The 20,342-nt window shown below is 45.1% G+C and overlaps 1 protein-coding gene across 13 annotated transcripts in view; it reads right to left on the bottom strand.

Annotated features, from left to right (window-relative positions):
- megf11 (multiple EGF-like-domains 11) overlaps window positions 1-20,342 on the bottom strand; it is a 568,089-nt gene that overhangs the window by 409,732 nt on the left and 138,015 nt on the right. For all 13 annotated transcript variants that reach the window (XM_068018269.1, XM_068018268.1, XM_068018258.1 and 10 more), the window contains one exon: window positions 8,714-8,814. In XM_068018269.1, the coding sequence (XP_067874370.1) occupies window positions 8,714-8,814 (101 nt within the window). The remainder of the gene's footprint in view (window positions 1-8,713; window positions 8,815-20,342) is intronic.

Raw genomic sequence — 20,342 nt, 5'->3', positions numbered from 1 at the left:
AGGTCATTGATGAAACAGCTGAAGATGGTTGGGCCTAGGACACTAACCTGAGGAACTCCTGCAGTGATGTCCTGGAGCCGAGATGATTGACCTCCAACAACCACAACCATCTTCCTTTGCTCTAGGCATGACTCCAACCAGTGGAGAGTTTTCCCCGATTCCCATTGACTTCAGTTTTGCTAGGGCTCCTTGCTGCCATATTCAGTCAAATGTTGCTTTGATGTCAAGGGCAGTCACTGTCACCTCAACTCTGGAGTTCAGCTCTTTTGTCCATGTTTGAACCAAGGCTGTAATGAGGTCAGGAGCGGAGAAGCCCTGGCAGAACCCAAACTGAGCAGGAATGGGAGATAGAGTAAAGAACTTTCAGAGTGATTGAGATCAAATGGAATTGGGCAAACAAATGGTAAATGAAACTGAACATTGACAAATGTAAAGTATGATAAACTATTGGGTAAAAGAGAATGACATAGGAACAGGAGTAGTTCATTTGGCTGATCTGCAACCTAAATCCATATACCCGCCTTTGCCCCATATCCCTTAATACCTTTGGTTAACAAGAGTCTATCAATCTTAGATTTAAAATTAACAATTGATCTAGCATCAATTGCCATTTTCAGAAGAGAGTTCCAAACGTCTACCATCCTTTGCTTGTGGAAGTGTCTCCTAATTTCACTCCTGAAAGGCTTGGTTCTAATTTTTAGGCTATGACCCCTGGTCCTAGACTCCCCAACCAATGTAAATAGTTACTTTCTATCTGTTCCCCTCAATATCTTGTAAAGTTCAATCAAATCACCCCTTAACCAGCTAATTTCCAAGGATTGCATACATACGAAGATACTTATGAATTAGGAGCAGAAGTAGGCCATTTGGTCCCTCTAACCTGCTCTGCCATTCAATAAGATCATGGCTGATCTGTTTGTGTCTCAAATTCCAAACTCCCATCTACCCCTGATAATCTTTGATTCCCTTCTGTAACAAGAATCTATCTAACCCGCCTTAAAATTATTCAATGACACAGCCTCCACCATCTTCTCAGACACAGAGTTCCAAAGTCGCACAACCCTCAGAGAAAAAATTTCTCCTCATCTCTGTCCTAAAAGGGCGACCCCTAATTTTAAAACATTGCCCCCTAGTTCTGGACTCCCCCCACAAGAGGAAACATACTTTCCACATCCTCTTTGTCAAGACCGTTCAGGATCTTATATATTTCAATCAAGTCTCTCCTCACTCTTCTAAACTCGAGTGAAAACAAGCCCAGTCTGCCCAACCTTTCCTCATAAAACAACCTGCCCATTCCAGGTATCAATCTAGTAAACCTCCTCTGAACCACCTCCAACCCATTCACATCCTTTCTTAAATAAGGAGACCAAAACTGCACACTGTATTCGAGAGATGGTCTCACCAATGCCCTGTGTAACTGATGCAGAACATCCTTTCTTTTATGTTCAATTCCTCTCATAATAAAGGATAGCATTCCTTTAGCTTTCTTTATTACTTGCTGCACCTGTATACTAACTTTTTGTGACTCCTGCACTAGAACAGGCACTGCGCAGGCGCCGTTTTTAAAGAGCTTTAAGCCCTTCAGTACAATTTTAATATTTAAAGTGGTAGCATTCTGAAATTTTATAAAAATCTTTGTGATGGGGGCTCTTCCCCAAACCACCACCACCACCCCCCCCCCCCCCCATGGTCATTTAAGTGGTATTCAAGAGCAAGATACTACAGGCACAGTGCAGGCATGTCCCCACAAAGATAAAGGGTGGTACTGCCAAATCTGGAGCTCCCTGGTTATCTAGAAGCTTACAGGGTAAGTTAAAGCAAAAAAAGAAAGCTTATGACGATCAGAAATATCTTAATACTTTAAAAACCTACAGGAGTATAGAAAGTGCAGGGGTGAAGTAAAAGAGGAAATTAGAAAAGCAAAGAGAGGACATGAAAAATCATTGGCAGGTAAAATCAAGGAAAATCCAAAGACGTTTTATCAGTACATTAAGAGTAAGAGAATAACTAAGGAAAGGGTAGGGCCCATCAGAGATGTACAAGGGAACTTATGCGTGGATGCAGAAGATGTGGGCAGGGTTCTTAATGAGTTTTTTGTCTCTGTCTTCACAAAGGAGAGGGTTGATGCAGACATTGTAGTTAATGAGGAGTGTGAAATATTAGATAAGATAAGCATAATGAGAGAGTATGTGCTTGAGGGTCTAACATCCCTGAAAGTAAATAAATCGCCAGGAGCGGATGTTTTGCATCCCAGGTTGTTAAATGAACCAGGGAGGAAATTGCAGATGCGATGAGGATCATCTTCAAATCCTCACTAGATACAGGCGAGGTACTAAATTATTGGAGGTCTGCGAACGTTGTATCATTGTTTAAAAAGGGTGCGAGGGGTAAGCCAAGTAATTATAGGCCGGTCAGTCTGACCTCGGTGGTGGGTAAGTTGCTAGAATCTATTCTGAGGGACAGGATAAACTACATCTTAGAAAGGCATGGATTAATCAGGGATAGTCAGCATGGATTTGTTAAGGGAAGGTCATGTCTTACTAACTTGATTGAGTTTTTTGAGGAAGTAACAAGAAGGATCGATGAGGGTTGTGCAGTGGATGTGGTCTATATGGATTTTAGTAAGGCATTTGACAAGGTCCCGCATGGCAGACTGGTCAGTAAAATGAAAGCCCATGGGATACAGGGGAAGGTGGCAGGTTGGATCCAGAATTGGCTCAGTGACAGGAAACAAAGGGTAGTGGTCAACAGATGTTTTTGTGAATGGAAAGCGGTTTCCAGTAGTGTTTCACAGGGCTCAGTGTTGGGTCCCTTGCTGTTTGTGGTATATATTAATGATTTGGACTTAAATGTGGGAGGCATGATTGGGAAATTTGCTGATGACACAAAAATTGGCTGTGTAATTAATAGTGAGAAGGAGAGTCGTGGACTCCAGAATGACATCAATGGTTTGGTTGAGTGGGCAGAAAAGTGGCAAATGAAATTCAATCCTGAGAAGTGTGAAGTGATGCATTTGGGGAGGGCAAATAAAGCGAGAGAATATACAATAAATGGGAGGATATTGAGAGGGGTAGAAGAAGTGAGAGACCTTGCAGTGCATGTCCACGGGTCCCTGAAAGTGGCAGGACGGATAGATAGAGTGGTGAAGAAGGCATATGGAATGCTTTCCTTTATTCACTGAGGTATAGAATACAAAAGCAGTGATGTGATGCTGGAGCAATATAGAGCGCTGGTTAGGCCGCAGCTGGAGTATCGCCGTTCTGGTCACATTACAGAAAGGACATAATTGTTCTGGAGACAGTACAGAGGGGCTTTACAAGAATGTTGCCAGGGCTTGAGGGTTGCAGCTATGAGGAAAGATTGGATAGGTTGGGGTTGTTTTCCCAGGAATTGAGGAGGCTGAGGGGTGACTTGATTGAGGTGTACAAAATAATGAGGGGCCTAGAAAGAGTAGACAGAAAGGACCTGTTTCCCCTAGCGGGGAGGTCGGTTACCAGGGGACGCAGATTTAAGGTGAGGTATAAAGATTAGAGGGGTCATGAGGAGAAACATTTTCACCCAGAGGGTGGTGGGTGTCTGGAATTCACTGCCAGGATCAGTGTTGGAGGCAGAGATCCTCAATTCTTTTAAAAGGTACCTGGACATACATCTGAAGTGCTGTAACCTGCGGGGCTATGGACCAGGTGCTGGAAGGTGGGATTAGTTTGGGTGGATAGCTTATTCGTCCGGCACAGACACGATGGGCTGAATGGCCTCTTTCTGTGCTGTATTTTGTTCTATGTTCTAAAACCTAGATCCCTTTGCACCTTGGAGTTCTGAAGTCGTTCTCTATTTAAATAATACTCTGCTTTTTTATTCTTCCTGCCAAGTGAACAACTTCACATTTTCCTACATTATACTCCATCTGCCAGATTTTTGCCCATTCACTCAACCTATTTATATCGGTTTGCAACCTCCTAATGTCCTCTTCACAACATACTTTCCTACCTATCTTTGTGTCATCATTGTGCTACCATGCCATCACACCCCTCATCTAAGTCATTGATATAAATTGTAAAAAGTTGAGACCCCAGCACAGACCCCTGCGGGACTGCACTTGTCACATCCTGCCAATCAGAAAAGGACCCATTTATGCATACTCTGTTTTCTGCTAGCCAGCCAATCTTCTATCCATGCTAATATGTTACCCACTACACCATAAGCTCCTACTTTGCGCAATAACCTTTGATGTGCCATCTTGTCAAATGTTTTCTGGAAATCCAAGTACAGTATGTCAATGGGCTCCCCTTTATCCATGGCACATGTTACTCCTTCAAAGAACTCCAATAAATTGGTTAAACATGATCTCCCTTTCACAAAGCCATGCTGACTATTCCCGATTACCGTGAGTTTTCTAAGTGCTCAGCTTTAGCCTCCTTAATGATCGATTCTAACACCTTCCCCATGACAGACATCAAGCTAACTGGCCTATAGTCACCTGTTTTCTGCTTCCCCCCTTCTTGAATAGAGGGGTTTTATTTGCTATTTTCCAGTCTGATGGAACCTTTCCAGAACCTAGCGAATTTTGAAAGATTACCACCAGCGTATCTACTACCTCATTAGCCACCTCTTTTAAGACCCTAGGATGAAGCCCATCAGGACCTGTGGACTTGTCAGCCCACAGCTCCATCAGTTTGGTCAGTACTGCTTCCCTGGTGATTGTAATTTCACCAAGTTCCTCTGTTCCTTCCACCTCCTGATTTACAGCTGTTACTGGAATGTTTTTTGTATCCTCTATAGTGAAGACAGAAGCAAAATATTTGTTAATTTCATCCACCATTTCCTTCTTATCTACTATTAACTCCCCATTCTCACTCTCTAGAGGACCAACACTCACTTTACTTGCTCTTTTCCTTTTTAAATACCTGTAGAAACTCTTGCTATCCAGTTTTACATTTCTAGCTAGTTTCCTCTCATACTCTAATTTCTTTCTCCTGATTAACCTTTTAGTCATTCTCTGCCGTTCTTTACATTCTGACCAGTCATCTGACTTGCCATTCATCTTTGTGCAATTATATGCCTTTTCCTTAAGTTCGATGCTTTCTTTAACTTCCTTAGTTAGCCACAGATGGTGGGTCCTCCCCTTAGAATTTTTCTTTATAGTAGGAATATACTTATCCTGAGTATTCTGAAATATCCATTTGAATATCTGCCACTGCTTCTCTATTGATCTATCTCCTAGCCTAGTAACCCAGTTCACTTCAGCTAGCTCAGCTTTCATGCCCACATAGTTGCCCCTATTTAAGTTTAAAATACTAGTCTTGGACTCACTCTTCTCTCTTTCAAACTGGATGTAAAATTCAGTCATATTGTGGTCGCTACTACCTACAGGTGTCTTTACTCTGAGGTCATTAATTAATCCCTGTCACATTACACAATATCAAGTCTAATATAACCTGCTCTCTGGTTGGTTCCAGAATGTGCTGCTCTAAGAAACTATCTCAAAAGCATGTGATGAACAACCTGAACGCAACTTGAGTTTGTATTATTTCTCCTTGTATTTTAACCCTTGGTGATTAGGCATCATTCTGATAAATCTACACTGCATTCCCTCTGCAGTCCCTCCAAGGCAATTTATATATCCTTCCTAACGTGTGGTGCCCAGATCTGTTCACAGTACTCCAGGTATGGTCCAACCAAGGCTTTACATAGCTGAAGCATGACTTCCACCCCCTTGTATTCTGGTCCTCTATACATAAAGGCCAGCATTCCATTAGCACTTTTGATTATTTTCTCTACTTGTTCATGACATTTTAATGATCTATGTACATATTAATCTACCTTTAATTTTTTTCGGAGTGCGTGGCCAATTTAAGTGTGCAGCCCCTTTAAATTTTTTTGCACATGTGCAACAATTTAAAGGGGCCAACTTGTGCACTCTGCGCAGGAACTTTTGGCTTTTTTGCTGTGCAGCCAGGCAGTTTAGAGGGAATATTGGTACATAGGCCCTCAACTCTCTTTAGACTTCACTGTTTCTCTCTTTTCACCATTTAGAAAGTAATCTGTTCTATCCCTTTTAGGTTCAAAGTGGATGACCTCACATTTGCCTACATTGAAATCCATTTGCCACAGTTTTGCCCGTTCACTTAATCTACTAATATCTCTTTCTAACTTTTCTGCTTCCATCTACACTGCTTACAACAGGGTTGTCCAATCTTTTTGCGTGAGGGGCCACATTACAATTTTTATCTTCCATAGGGGGCTGGAGAGACAATTTCAGAAAGATAAAGGCATTAAAATTTCATTTTACTATAAATAAACAACAACAAATGTGCATTTTTGTGAAGAAGCTTTAAATGAGAAGATGAATTTATTGACTAACTTTCTCATCACTATGTTGAACACTGATTTAGTGAGATACCTGGCACTTTTTTGCTTGCATAAGTAGTAATGTTTGCCTGCATGCTTGCTGTCGCGATGTGGTGTATTCCAGATAGATGTCTATCTGTCAGCAGTGATCTTGATCACTCTCTCTCTCCCTTTCTCTCACCCTGTTTCCCCCCTCTCTGTCCCCCCTTTCTCTTTTTGTTCCCCCTCTCTCTCTCTGCCTCCCCATCTTTCTCTGCACCAACCCCCCCCCCAACCCCCACCACCACCTCTCTCTCTCTGGACTGAAATTTATACTTGCGCCACCGAAATCGGCAGCGGGCAAAAACAATGGCGGCCCGCCTGTGTGGGCTGCATGTCGCGGAGCCACCGTGATATTAAGCGCAATCGCGGCGGCTCATTTAAATAGCCAGGGTGGACTGGCGCCCCCCCGCCCCCCCAACCCCGATGACATGGAGGGGCCGGGCTGCCTGTGCGCAGGCACTGATGCCATTTTTAAAGGACTTCGAGCCATACCATTCAATTTAAATATTTAAAGGAACATTTAATTAAGAAATTAAATACATTTATTCTGTCCATCTCCCAACTCCCCCCCAGATAACCATAGTATTAATCTCTTGCCCTCTCCCCAACAAAAACACCTTGTCTACCTAACCTTCTCCCCCTCCCCACAAAGTGCATAAACTTTACACCATAACCCTTCCCACCATCCCCTACATCAATGATATGACTTTGATCCCGCTTCCCCCCCACCCGCACTGAGAAACTTACCTCCTCCCTGCTCCCATCAGCGTTCCATCTCAGTTCCCCAGACAGGGATCAAAAGGCGCGGACATTCGGCCAGCTGCACGAATATCACACCGGGATAGACGGTAGAAAGGTAAAGGTAATTAATTCATTAAATTAAATTTCAATATGTTAATGGCGGTCCCATCGCCAAGTGGCGAAGGGGGCCACCATGAAGCCTTGCCGCCACTGGCAATATCAGGCCAGATACTCCTGGAATCGGGGTGCATGGCGGCCCTCTCCCAGAGGCATTTTCTGCACCCCCACCCCGCCACGACCCCCGATGTCAAGGGGTCTGTTCCTCCCTCTCTCTCTTCGTCTCTCTCTCTCTGTTCCCCCCCCCCCCCCCCAACATCTCTGTTCCTCTCTCTCTCTCTATGACCCCCTCTCTCTTTCTCTGACAGTTGCAGGGAGCAGGAATGCTCAGCACAGCAACTTTTGTGGTCGGTCAGTTTTTTTAAATATCACGCTGTCAGTTTCACAGCTGACAGTGCTGACATCGGAAACAGCGGCTTCTGAACTTCGGACAGATTCAGGGTATCTGTCTGACGTTCAGGAACTGTTGTTCCCGATCAGCTGTGAAACTGACAGCACAATTTTAAAAAGCCGATCTGAAAGAAGACAACAATGGAAAATTTCTCTTATCTGAAATACATCTGCAGGCCGGATCCTGGCCCACGGGCCGTAGGTTGGACAACTCTGGCTTACAATGTCACCTATCTTTGTGTCATCTGGAAACTTGGATATGCGACTTTCTATCCCATCATCGAAGCAAAATCGGGATGGAAACCATCTGATCCTGGGGATTTATCACTCTTTAGTGCCTTTTTTAATTACTGTTATTTTGTTTTTGTTAAGTTAACATTTTGGTGAGACCCATTCTTGATTCAATGTGTTTCCATGGGATGTATGGCATGCTGACCTCTTCCTCTACTGTAAATACTGACACAAAGTAATTATATAACATGTCCTCCATTTCCTTATTTTCATTGACAATATCATCATTATCAGTTTTCAAAGGACTTACACTGTTTCTAAACACCCTCTTTTCCCTAATATAATTGAAAAATTTTTTGCGTTGATTTAGATATCCCTACACTGACGTGAATAGAATTAGCACCAGGAGACTAGAAAGGACCTAGAATTAACTTTCCGCTCGTCGTGTACAATGTCAAGATAATGTGGAGAAGCAAATAAAATGTTGGGATATACAGCTGCATAGAGGCTATCATAAGCATTTATAATTGTGCAAGTTTGGTTACCACCTTCAAGGGAAATTACATGCACTGGTGAGGGAGGGACAGACCTATCGGATCAGATAAAAAAAGGACTGAAACCAACCAGTCGTAGACTTACACAATAATTTCAAAAACATAATGAAAGATGGACTACAAACCATTGAAATATAGTACTGGTGCGGTGTGGACTCTGCATTGTGGAAGAATGATGGTTTAAACCACTGATTCAGTGCAAAGCGAATACTCTCTCAGTAGAGAAAGAAATGGCACAGAAGGTGATAAACAGTCCAGCAATGTAGGCTTAATTGAAAGTCAACACTTACGGATACAGTAATCATCACTTTCATAGTATCCAGGGCAGCACTGTGATCTTCTCCTATACATTGTTCTTAGGCCTCGACGATAAGCTGTTTTATAGCTGATTCTGTAATGAAATATTTATTTGTGAAATTTCTGGTGTCTAGGCATTGCGTAACTTACAATTAAAATAGTTTTATGTAACAAGAACTGGAATATTATCAGCACGCAGCAAGGCCGGACATCAGGACCAAATGCAGGTCCAAGCTCATGCGGGTGAACGGCGGGACTGCGGCAGCAATATTACCGGCAGCAGCCAATTAAGAGGGCACTGCCTGGACCATCATTCTATTAAGGACGGCGGCCTGCCTCTCTGAGCTTCCGGCCCAATCACCAATAGAGGTGGCCGCTGCTGAGGATGCAAGAGGAATTAGAGGGTGCCTCCATATCAAGGTGCCCCCAACAGGCTGGCGTAAAAATTTATTGATGTGCCAGGACCAGGCAAGTAGGCCCTGTCAATTGCAGGAATGAGCCCTCCAGTGGTGGCATCACAGCCATGGTAGTGACCATTGCTGCTGGTGGGCCCCTCCATGCGACATGGAGCCTCCAGAAAGGAAGACCCCTCCCTGGGAAGTTGCTGGGAAGCTGCTTCAATATAGCTGGCGGTCTCCCTATGCACCAGGGAGCCATTCCGAGATCGGCATTCTGGTACAATGACCGTCAATAGGCCAATTAATTACCTTAATTGGCCGCCTGCCTCCAATCCGCAGGCAACTGAGCCGCTGCCATTCCTGCCACGGGGAATATTCCCCTAGCAGCGGGAACAGGTCGGGCTTCCCTCCTGACCCCTTCCACCACCATTTTACCAACCCTCCTCCCTCCCAGCCTGTCTCCAAAGCACTGGTAATAATTCTGGCCAAGCTTTTAGAAAGTTCGCAATCCAGTATAGACCTTTTAACAATTCTAACAGCTAATGGAAAACACATTGGGAAGTCTGCATAAGCATTTGCAAATTCTGCTAAAGTTTTGTGGTGAAATGGCAAAATCAACAGAACAGTTTTGTCACAACTAAGTGAACTTTTATTTAATTAGTAGACCTGATATATCCTTAATATATATCATTAGAAAAGCATATGGAAGCATTAAAATAATTCATCTAATTTATTATACAAGCAAAATAATCTGGAACTATCAAATCTACACATTGAAACTACTGCACCAATTAGTGAGCTGCTGGCACAAAGGATCGATGGCAAGGGCTTGATTTTTAGCTGCCACCAGGGCCAGGATTGGAGGTGGACGGGCAGTAAAAATAGCGTTGCCAGTCTACGTGCAGGTTCCCCACTTCCATCCCACCCCTAGACCATTTTCGTGAAGGTGGGTGGGTGGGTGGTGCAGTAGCCGTTCCAGGTAATTAAGGGCTACTTAAGGCCAATTAAAGGAGGCCAACTGGGATTTTCCTGTCGGCCTCCAGGTCTCTGCAGGTGGCGGAGGCCAGTTTATCTGCCTGGAGGCAGCCTCCCTGCAGCCGACAAGGAACCAATGCTCCAGGCAGGCCTAGCGGCCTATTTAAGAAGGGAGGGAGAAGAAAACAGTGAACTACAGACCTTTCAGCCTTACATCAGTAGTAGGAAAATGCTAGAATCTATTCTAAAGGGCTTGATGGCAACTGGAGAGATATCAGCCAAAAATTGTGACGAATCACTCTCCACCATACAAAAGGTTGATTCAGTCAGGTCGATAGGTGATAAATGGTTTGTGACTGGTGGAATGATGACTACAGAAGGAGAACATCAAGTCCACATCAAGTGTCCGATAGACACCGGTGCTTCATGCAACATCATGACCTTCACAGAACTGTGTGAAGTGGCTCAACCTAGCAATCCAAAAATGAAGCCCTCGAAAGTGAGGTTGAGGCAATATGATGGCACCATGCTAGTGCCGAAAGGACAAATTACTCTAAGAGCCCAATACAATGACAAGAATGAAACAACCTGGAAAGCTGAGAGTATGTGTCAACCCAAAGGATCTAAATAAAGCTCTGAAGAGATCTAACTACCCTTTGCCAACCATCCAAGGAATTTTGCCACAACTTGCAAACGCAAGAATCTTCACGCGATGCGAAGGATGGTTACTAGCAAGTGAATCTGGATGAAAACGGCAGCTTTCTATCTACATTCTGGATGCCGTTCAGGATAAACAGATGGTTGTGCATTCCATTTGACATTTCCACAGCTCCAGAGGAGTATCAACACATACAGCATGAGATAGTGATCTTCCCAGAGTGGAAGCTATAGTGGATGATCTGTTACTTCATGGATGCGGAGACACAATGCAAGAAGCCATTGCTGACCATGATCAAAATCTAGTGCGACTGCTAGACAGAGCTCGCCAGCTGAACAAGAAAAAATTGGAATTAAAGATGCCATAGTCAAGTACATAGGTCATGTACTGACAGCAAAACGTTTTCACCTGGATCTCAAAAAGGTGAGAGCAGTAGCAGTGATGCGGCGACCGACAGGTGTAAAAGCAATACGATTTGTTGGATTCGTCAACTATTTAGCAAAATTCTTGCCCAATTTGTCATCGGAGTGTGAACCATTATGCCAACTCACTATCAAGGACATGCTGTGGTACTGGGGCACAGAAGAAGCAGTGTTCACTAAAATCAAACAACTAGTGACGGCAATGCCAGTGCTGAAATACTAGGGCGTAAATGATGAAGTCACCCTGCAGTTTGATGCCAGCAAGACAGGACTTGGAGCAACCCTAATGCAGCAAGAACAACTGGTTGCGTTTGCATCCAGGGCGTTAATACAAATGGAACGAAGTTACGCTCAGATCGAGAAAGAGTGCCCGGCCATTGTCTTTGCTTGTGAACATTTTCATCAATATCTACTTGGAAGAGACAAAGTGAGTCGAGTCCGACCACAACCCACGTCAAAGCATTTTCCTCAAGCCGCTACTATCTGCTCCAAAGCGTCTGCAAAGAATACTACTCCGGTTACAGAGGTATTGTCTGGACGTGACAGACAAGCAAGGGAAACAGATGTACATCGCTGACATGCTGTCGAGGGCGGCACTCCCTATGAAGAAAATAGAGAATGTTATGACAGTGTGTGAAATCTTCCAGATCCAATGTGAAGCTGCAGCTCGACATGCTCTGGAAGTCATCAACCCAGCAGAGACATGCTCAAATCAAGCAAACTACCCAACAAGATGCAATTCTCCAAGTGTTGCAAGAAGTAGTGATGAAAGGATGGCCTGAAAGTATCAAGGACACTCCTGTGGTCACAAGAGAGTATTGGGCTTACAGAGATGAATTGACAGCCCAAGATGGCATCATGTACAAAGGAAATAGAGTCATTATCCCTAAGGAGTTGAAAGAAGAGATGCTAAAGCACATCCATGCAAGCCTCCAAGGAATTGACTTAAGTCTGAGGAAGGCAAGAGAAGTGCTCTACTGGCCAAATATGAGCAATGAAATCAAGGACCACAACAGCCAGCGCTGTGCGTGTAACGAGTACCAAGCTGAAGAGCCGCTGATGACACATGACATCCCAGACAGACCATGGATGAAGCTGGGAGTAGACATCTTCACTCTCGCAGGAACTGATTATCTAGCCACTGTAGACTACTATTCTGACTACTGGAAGGTAGACCAGCTGACTTCAACGACTACCGGTGAGATTGTAGAATGCCTGAAAGCACATTTCGGTCATTACGGGATTTCAGACATTGTGATGAGCGACAATGGCCCTCAGTTCATGAGTGAAGAATTCAGCCGCTTCATAAAGGATTGGGAAATTCAACACCATACTTCATCTCCACACTATCCCCAGTCAAATGGAAAGGCTGAAGCAGCAGTGAAAACCGCCAAAGGAATCATAAACAAATCAAGCAAATCCAGCATAGATGTAGACAAGGCAATCTCCAAATGGAGAAACACACCTCCTGAAGGCATGGAAAGCAGTCCAGTACAAAGACTAATATCATGCCGTACCCAAACTACTCTTCCAATAGCAAAAAAGCTACTGAAGCCAGAAACAATAACAGGCGTGAGTAACAAAATCAAGGTGAAACAGCAGAAAGCCAAATTTCATTTTGACAAAACTGCCAAACCATTGCCAGAATTGAGCATTGGAGAGCCAGTCAGGGTACAAACCAATCAGGAAGATGTGAACTCACCATCTGCACAGACCACAGATCAATGCACCCCAACAACGAAAATGGAATAACAGTTACCGCGGCAACAAGAAGTGACACAGGAACGACACTTCCTGCAGAAGAAAAATCACCCAGATGAACAGCCAACGTCAATGCGCATGTGCACCATTAAGAGACAGCAATTTCTAAACTATAATGTCATGTATACTTTAATTTTTTTTCAGCAGAATGTTACTGGAAAACAAAAGACTATGGGCTGGAGTTTAAGAGTCCGGCGGCGAGCTCAAAAAATGGCGGCCCGGCCGCACGCCAAAGAGCCACCACAATCTCAAGCACGACGGCTCATTTAAATAGCCAGGGCAGCCCGCCCCTGCCCAATCTCATGGAGGGGGCAGATGTCTGCTCCGGCAATGGCATCAGCTGCCTGTGCGCAGGCACTGGTGCCCTTTTTAAAGGGCAGCCAGACCTGCCGCCTAATTTAAATTTTAAAAGTCCTACCCCATAAAATTAAATAAATAAATTTCTAACGCCCCTTTCCAATGCCCCAATAGCAAATACAATAACTCTACCCCCAAACGCTTACTTTTCCATCTGACCTTCACCCCGCCCTCCAAACTGCACAAAGTTTAAGGTTCAACTCTTCCCACCATCCCTGGCACCCATTACATATATTTGACCCCATCCCTCCTCCCCCTCCACACTGACAAACCTACCTCCTCCCCCCTCCCCACCAGTGTTTAGTTTAGTTTAGTTTAGAGATACAGCACTGAAACAGGCCCTTCAGCCCACCGAGTCTGTGCCGACCATCAACCACCCATTTATACTAATCCTACACTAATCCCATATTCCTACCACATCCCCATCTGTCCCTATATTTCCCTACCACCTACCTATACTAGGGGCAATTTATAATGGCCAATTTACCTACCAACCTACAAGTCTTTTGGCTTGTGGGAGGAAACCGGAGTACCCAGTGTGGTGCCATGTTTCCCCGGATGGGGATCTGAAGGCGCGGGAGTGCCAGCCGCCATGCCGAAGATTGTGGCAGGCCCTCAAGGTCACAGATAAGTCTATTTAAATGTAATAATTTTATTGAGCTGAATATTGAAATTGTGGTCCCATTGCCCAGCGGTATGGGGAGGGGGGGGCCACCACGGAGCCTCGCCGCCGCTGTGAGGATCGGGCCGGGCCCTCACGCGTCAAGGTCCATGGCGGGCCGCCCTGCCATGGAACCCAACGCCTGGGAGAGAACAAAATCCAGGCCTATGTGTGCAATGCGTGTGCAGAGACTGACGAGAATAATGAACTGCTAATGCATGCCAATAGATGTGTACATCGTGGGCAACTTGGGCAACTCCCTGACCTTTACTATAGTCATGAAGAGGGACAGGAGCAGACGGGATGGGAAAATATTTAATTGGGGGAGGGGAAATTACAATGCTATTAGGCAGGAACTGGGGAGCATAAACTGGGAACAGATGTTCTCAGGGAAATGCACGACAGAAATGTGGAGGTTGTTTAGGGAGCACTTGCTGCGACTGCTGGATAGGTTTGTCCCGATGAGGCAAGGAAGGGATGGTAGGGTGAAGGAACCTTGGATGACCAGAGATGTGGAACAGCTAGTCAAGAGGAAGAAGGAAGCTTACTTAAGGTTGAGGAAGCAAGGATCAGACAGGGCTCTAGAGGGTTACAAGGTAGCCAGGAAGGAACTGAAGAATGGACTTAGGAGAGCTGGAAGGGGACATGAAAAAGTCTTGGCAGGTAGGATTAAGGAAAATCCCAAGGCGTTCTACACTTGTGTGAGGAACAAGAGGATGGCCAGAGTGAGGGTAGGGCCGATCAGGGATAGTGGAGGGAACTTGTGCCTGGAGTCGAGGAGGTAGGGGAGGTCCTAAATGAATACTTTGCTTCAGTATTCACTAGTGAGAGGGACCTGGTCGTTTGTGAGGACAGCGTGCAACAGGCTGATATGCTCGAACAGGTTGAGGTTAAGAGGGAGGATGTGCTGGAAATTTTGAATGATATGAGGACAGATAAGTCCCCGGGGCCAGACGGGATATACCCAAGGATATTACGGGAAGCGAGGGAAGAGATTGCTGCGCCTTTGGCGATGATCTTTGCGTCTTCACTGTCCACTAGAGTAGTACCGGATGATTGGAGGGTGGCAAATGTTGTTCCCATGTTCAAGAAAGGGAATAGGGATAACCCTGGGAATTATAGACCAGTCAGTCTTACGTCGGTAGTGGTAAAATTATTGGAGAGGATTCTGAGAGACAGGATTTATGATTATTTGGAAAAGCATGGTTTGATTAGAGACAGTCAGCATGGCTTTGTGAGGGGCAGGTCATGCCTCACAAGCCTTATTGAATTCTTTGAAGATGTGACAAAACACATTGATGAAGGAAGAGCAGTGGATGTGGCGTATATGGATTTTAGCAAGGCGTTTGATAAGGTTCCCCATGGTAGGCTCATTCAGAAAGTAAGGAGGCATGGGATTCAGGGAAAGTTGGCTGTCTGGATACAAAATTGGCTGGCCCATGGAAGTCAGAGGGTGGTAGTAGATGGAAAGTATTCAGCATGGAGCTCGGTGACCAGCAGTGTTCCACAAGGATCTGTTCTGGGACCTCTGCTCTTTGTGATTTTTATAAATGACTTGGATGAGGAAGTGGAAGGCTGGGTTAGCAAGTTTGCCGATGACACGAAGGTTGCTGGAGTTGTGGATAGTGTGGAAGGCTGTTGTAGGCTGCAACGGGACATTGACAGGATGCAGAGCTGGGCTGAGAAGTGGCAGATGGAGTTCAACCTGGAAAAGTGTGAAGTGATTCATTTTGAAAGGTTGAATTTGAATGCGGAATACAGGGCTTAAAGACAGGATTCTTGGTAGTGTGGAGGAATGGAGGGATCTTGGGGTCCATGTCCATAGATCGCTCAAAGTTGCCACCCAAGTTGATAGGGTTGTTAAGAAGGCGTATGGTGTGTTGGCTTTCATTAACAGGGGGATTGAGTTTAAGAGCCGCGAGGTTATGCTGCAGCTCTATCAGGCCCTGGTTCAACCACACTTGGAATATTGTGTTCAGTTCTGGTCGCCTCATTATAGGAAGGATGTTGAAGCTTTAGAGAGGGTGCAGAGGAGATTTACCAGGATGCTGCCTGGACTGGAGGGCATGTCCTACGAAGAAAGATTGAGGGAGCTAGGGCTTTTCTCATTGGAGCGAAGAAGGATGAGAGGTGACTTGATAGAGGGGTACAAGATGATGAGAGGCATAGATAGAGTGGATAGTCAGAGACTTTTTCCCAGGGTGGAAAGGGCTATCACCAGGGGGCATAATTTTAAGGTGATTGGAGGAAGGTTTCGGGGAGATGTCAGAGGTAGGTTCTTTACACAGAGAGTGGTGGGTGCGTGGAATGCGCTGCCAGTGGTGGTAGAAGCAGATACATTAGGGGCATTTAAGCGACTCTTGGATAGGTACATGGATGATAGTAGAATGAAGGGTAGGTAGGTAGTTTGATCTTAGAGTAGGTTAAAGGTTCGGCACAACATCGTGTGCCGAAGGGCCTGTACTGTGCTGTACTGTTCTATGTTCTAAAGTGTAAATGATAATGCATGAAAAGTGGGATGTTCAGGATAGAAATGCAATACTGTAGTAATTTGCCTTCTGGCTTGCCGTAGTCATGTGATGTCTACCATGAGGCGCTCACTGCAGGCATCCATCAGATGGCAGTTCAATAAAGACACAGTACAAGCAAGACTGTTGTCCTGTGAGCTCGTAACACAATTCAAGACAACTTCTCTGCTTACAGCACAAGACAAAAACAAATAAAGGAAACAAAACCGTGCTGGACTAGGGTCTAGAAACTACATGTTCCTGACAGTGAAAATACTTTCACTGGCAGCAATTTCTACACTATAATGTCATGTATACTTTAATTTTTTCAGCAGAATGTTACTGGAGGCATTCTGTAAGGACTCCATTCCATTCTCCCAGTTTCCCCATCTCCGACGCATCTGCTCTGATGATGCTACCTTCCATGACAGCGCTTCTGATATGTCTTCCTTTTTCCTCAACCGAGGATTCCACCCCACTATGGTTGACAGGGCCCTCAACCGTGTCCTGCCCATTTCCCACACCTCTACCCTCACCCCTTCCCCTCCCTCCCAGAACCGCGACAGGGTTCCCCTTGTCCTCACTTTCCACTCCATCAGCCTCCATATCCAAAGGATCATCCTCCGCCATTTCCGCCACGTCCAGTGTGATGCCACTACCAGTCGCATCTTCCCCTCCCTTCCCCTGTCAGCATTCCGAAGGGATCATTCCCTCCGTGACACCCTGGTCCACTCCTCCATTACCCCCCACCACCTCGTCCCCTTCCCATGGCACCTTCCCCTGCAGTCGCAGGAGGTGTAATACCTGCCCATTTACCTCCTCTCTCCTCACTATCCCAGGCCCCAAACACTCCTTTCAGGTGAAGCTGCGATTTACTTGTACTTCTTTCAATGTAGTATACTGTATTCACTGCTCACAATGTGGTCTCCTCTACATTGGGGAGACCAAACGCAGACTGGGTGACCGCTTTGCGGAACACCACTGCTCAGTCCGCAAGCAGGGCCCCGAGCTTCCGGTTTCTTGCCATTTCAACACTCCACCCGCTCTCATGCTCACATCTCTGTCCTGGGATTGCTGCAGTGTTCCAGTGAACATCAACACAAGCTCAATAAACAGCAACAAAAACAAGAAATGCTGGAACCACTCAGCAGGTCTGGCAGCATCTGTGGAAAGAGAAGCAGAGTTAACGTTTCGGGTCAGTGACCCTTCTTCGGTCACTGACCCGAAACGTTAACTCTGCTTCTCTTTCCACAGATGCCGCCAGACCTGCTGAGTGGTTCCAGCATTTCTTGTTTTGGTTTCAGATTTCCAGCATCCGCAGTATTTTGCTTTTATCTCAATGAACAGCATCCCATTTACCGATTAGGCACACTACAGCCTGCCGGACTGAACATTGAGTTCAATAATTTCAGAGCATGACAGGCCCCCCATTTTACTTTTATTTTTAGTTATTTTTTCTTTTTCCTTTTTTTTGTGTTTATTTTATTTTGTTTCATCTTACTTTGTTCAGTTTGCTTACCCACTGTTTTTTTTCATGTTTGTACTTGCGGCTGTTCAATTTTCAGTCCGTTAACACCCTTTCTGTACTAATGCTTTGTCTTTCAACACACCATTAACATATTGTTTGCCTTTGCTCCACAACCTTCTGGTCAGCTATTCTGTGACCTTGTCCTATCTACACCTTAGTTTAGTTTAGTTTAGAGATACAGCACTGAAACAGGCCCTTCGGCCCACCGAGTCTGTGCCGACCATCAACCACCCATTTATACTAATCCTACACTAATCCCATATTCCTATCACATCCCCACCTGTCCCTATATATTTCCCTACCACCTACCTATACTAGGGGCAATTTATAATGACCAATTAACCTATCAACCTGCAAGTCTTTGGCATGTGGGAGGAAACCGGAGCACCCGGAGGAAACCCACGCAGACACAGGGAGAACTTGCAAACTCCGCACAGGCAGTACCCAGAATCGAACCCGGGTCCCTGGAGCTGTGAGGCTGCGGTGCTAACCACTGCGCCACTGTGCCGCCCCTTCTCCTCCTTCTCCTTTGTTATCTCTTGCCCCATCCCCGCTTTACTTGCTTATAACCTTTTACATTTCTAATATTTGCCAGTTCTGAAGGGGGGTCACTGACCTGAAATGTTAACTCTGCTTCTCTCTCCACTGCCAGACCTGCTGAGTATTTCCAGCATTTCTTGTTTTTACTTAAATAATATTGTTTGTTCAGGAATAACTACAAGGCAGTAAACTACATATAAACTACATATATCATGTAAGTCTGCATACATTCTTGATTACAATACTGGATATCTTGTTGCAATTACATGGTTGCAATTTGGTCCAGAGTTTGAGATAGTTTGCCAAGAACAATAGATATCTGGGAACTGGTGTATCTGGTAGAGTTGACAGTGAAGAGGATAGCTGTGGACTCCAGAATGATATCAATGGTTTAGTTGAGTGGACAGAAAAGTGGCAAATGGAATTCAATCCGGAGAAGTGTGAGGTAATGCATTTGGGGAGGGCAAACAAAGCAAGGGAATGCACAACAAACAGGAGGATATGGAGAGGGGTAGAGGAAGTGAGAGACCTTGGAGTGCATGTCCACAGGTCCCTGAAGGTGGCAGGACAGCTAGATAAAGTGACGAAGACATGTGGAATGCTATCCTTTATTGGCCGAGGTATAGAATACAAAAGCAGGGATGTAAAGCTGCAACTGTATAAAATGCTGGTTAGGCCACAGCTGGAGTATTGCGTACTGTTCTGGTCACCACATTACAGGAAAGACATTACACGTCAGTGGTAGGGAAACTATTGGAGAAAATTCTGAAGGAGAGAATCTATCTCCACTTGGAGAGGCAAAATTTGATTAGGAATAGTCAACATGGCTTTGTCAGAGGGAGGTCATGCCTAACAAATTTGATTGAATTTTTTGAGCATGTGACCAGGTGTGTAGATGAGGGTAGTGCAATTGATGTAGTTTACATGGATTTCAGCAAAGCCTTTGACAAGGTCCCACATGGGAGACTTATCAAGAAAGCAAATGCACATGAGATACAAGGTAACTTGATAAGGTGGATTCAAAATTGGCTTCTCTGTAGGAGACAGGGAGTGATGACAGATGGCTGTTTTAGTGACTGGAAGCCTGTGTCCAGTGGCGTACCACAGGGATCTGTGCTGGGTCCCCTATTGTTCGTCATTTATATAAATGACATAGATGACTATGTGGGGGGTAGGATCAGTAAGTTCGCGGATGACACAAAGATTGGCCAAGTGGTAACAATGAGGTGGAGTGTCTTAGGTTACAGGAAGATATAGACGGGCTGGTCAAATGGGCAGAAAAGTGGCAGATGGAACTTAACGCTGAAAAGTATGAAGTGATACACTTTGGAAGGAGTAATGTGACACAGAAGTATTTAATGAATGGCCTGACACTGGGTAGTTCTAAGGAACAAAGGGACCTTGGCCTGTTTGTCCACAGCTCTCTGAAGGCAGAAGGGCAGGTTAATAGGGTGGTGAAAAAGGCATATGGTACACTTTAGTTTAGTTTAGTTTAGAGATACAGCACAGAAACAGGCCCTTCGGCCCACCGAGTCTGTGCCGACCATCAACCACCCATTTATACTAATCCTACACTAATCCCATATTCCTACCACATCCCCACCTGTTCCTATATTTTCCTCCCACCTACCTATACTAGGGGCAATTTATAATGGCCAATTTACCTACCAACCTGCAAGTTTTTAGGCTTGTGGGAGGAAACCGGAGCACCCGGAGAAAACCCACGCAGACACAGGAAGAACTTGCAAACTCCACACAGGCAGTACCCAGAATTGAACCCGGGTTCAATAACTTGCCTTTATCAATCGAGGCACA

This window comes from Heterodontus francisci, chromosome 38, assembly GCF_036365525.1.
Source record: "Heterodontus francisci isolate sHetFra1 chromosome 38, sHetFra1.hap1, whole genome shotgun sequence".
NCBI classification, from domain to species: Eukaryota; Metazoa; Chordata; class Chondrichthyes; order Heterodontiformes; family Heterodontidae; genus Heterodontus; species Heterodontus francisci.
Note: the sequence above shows the minus strand (reverse complement) of the source record. Positions and strands in the feature narration are given on the sequence as shown.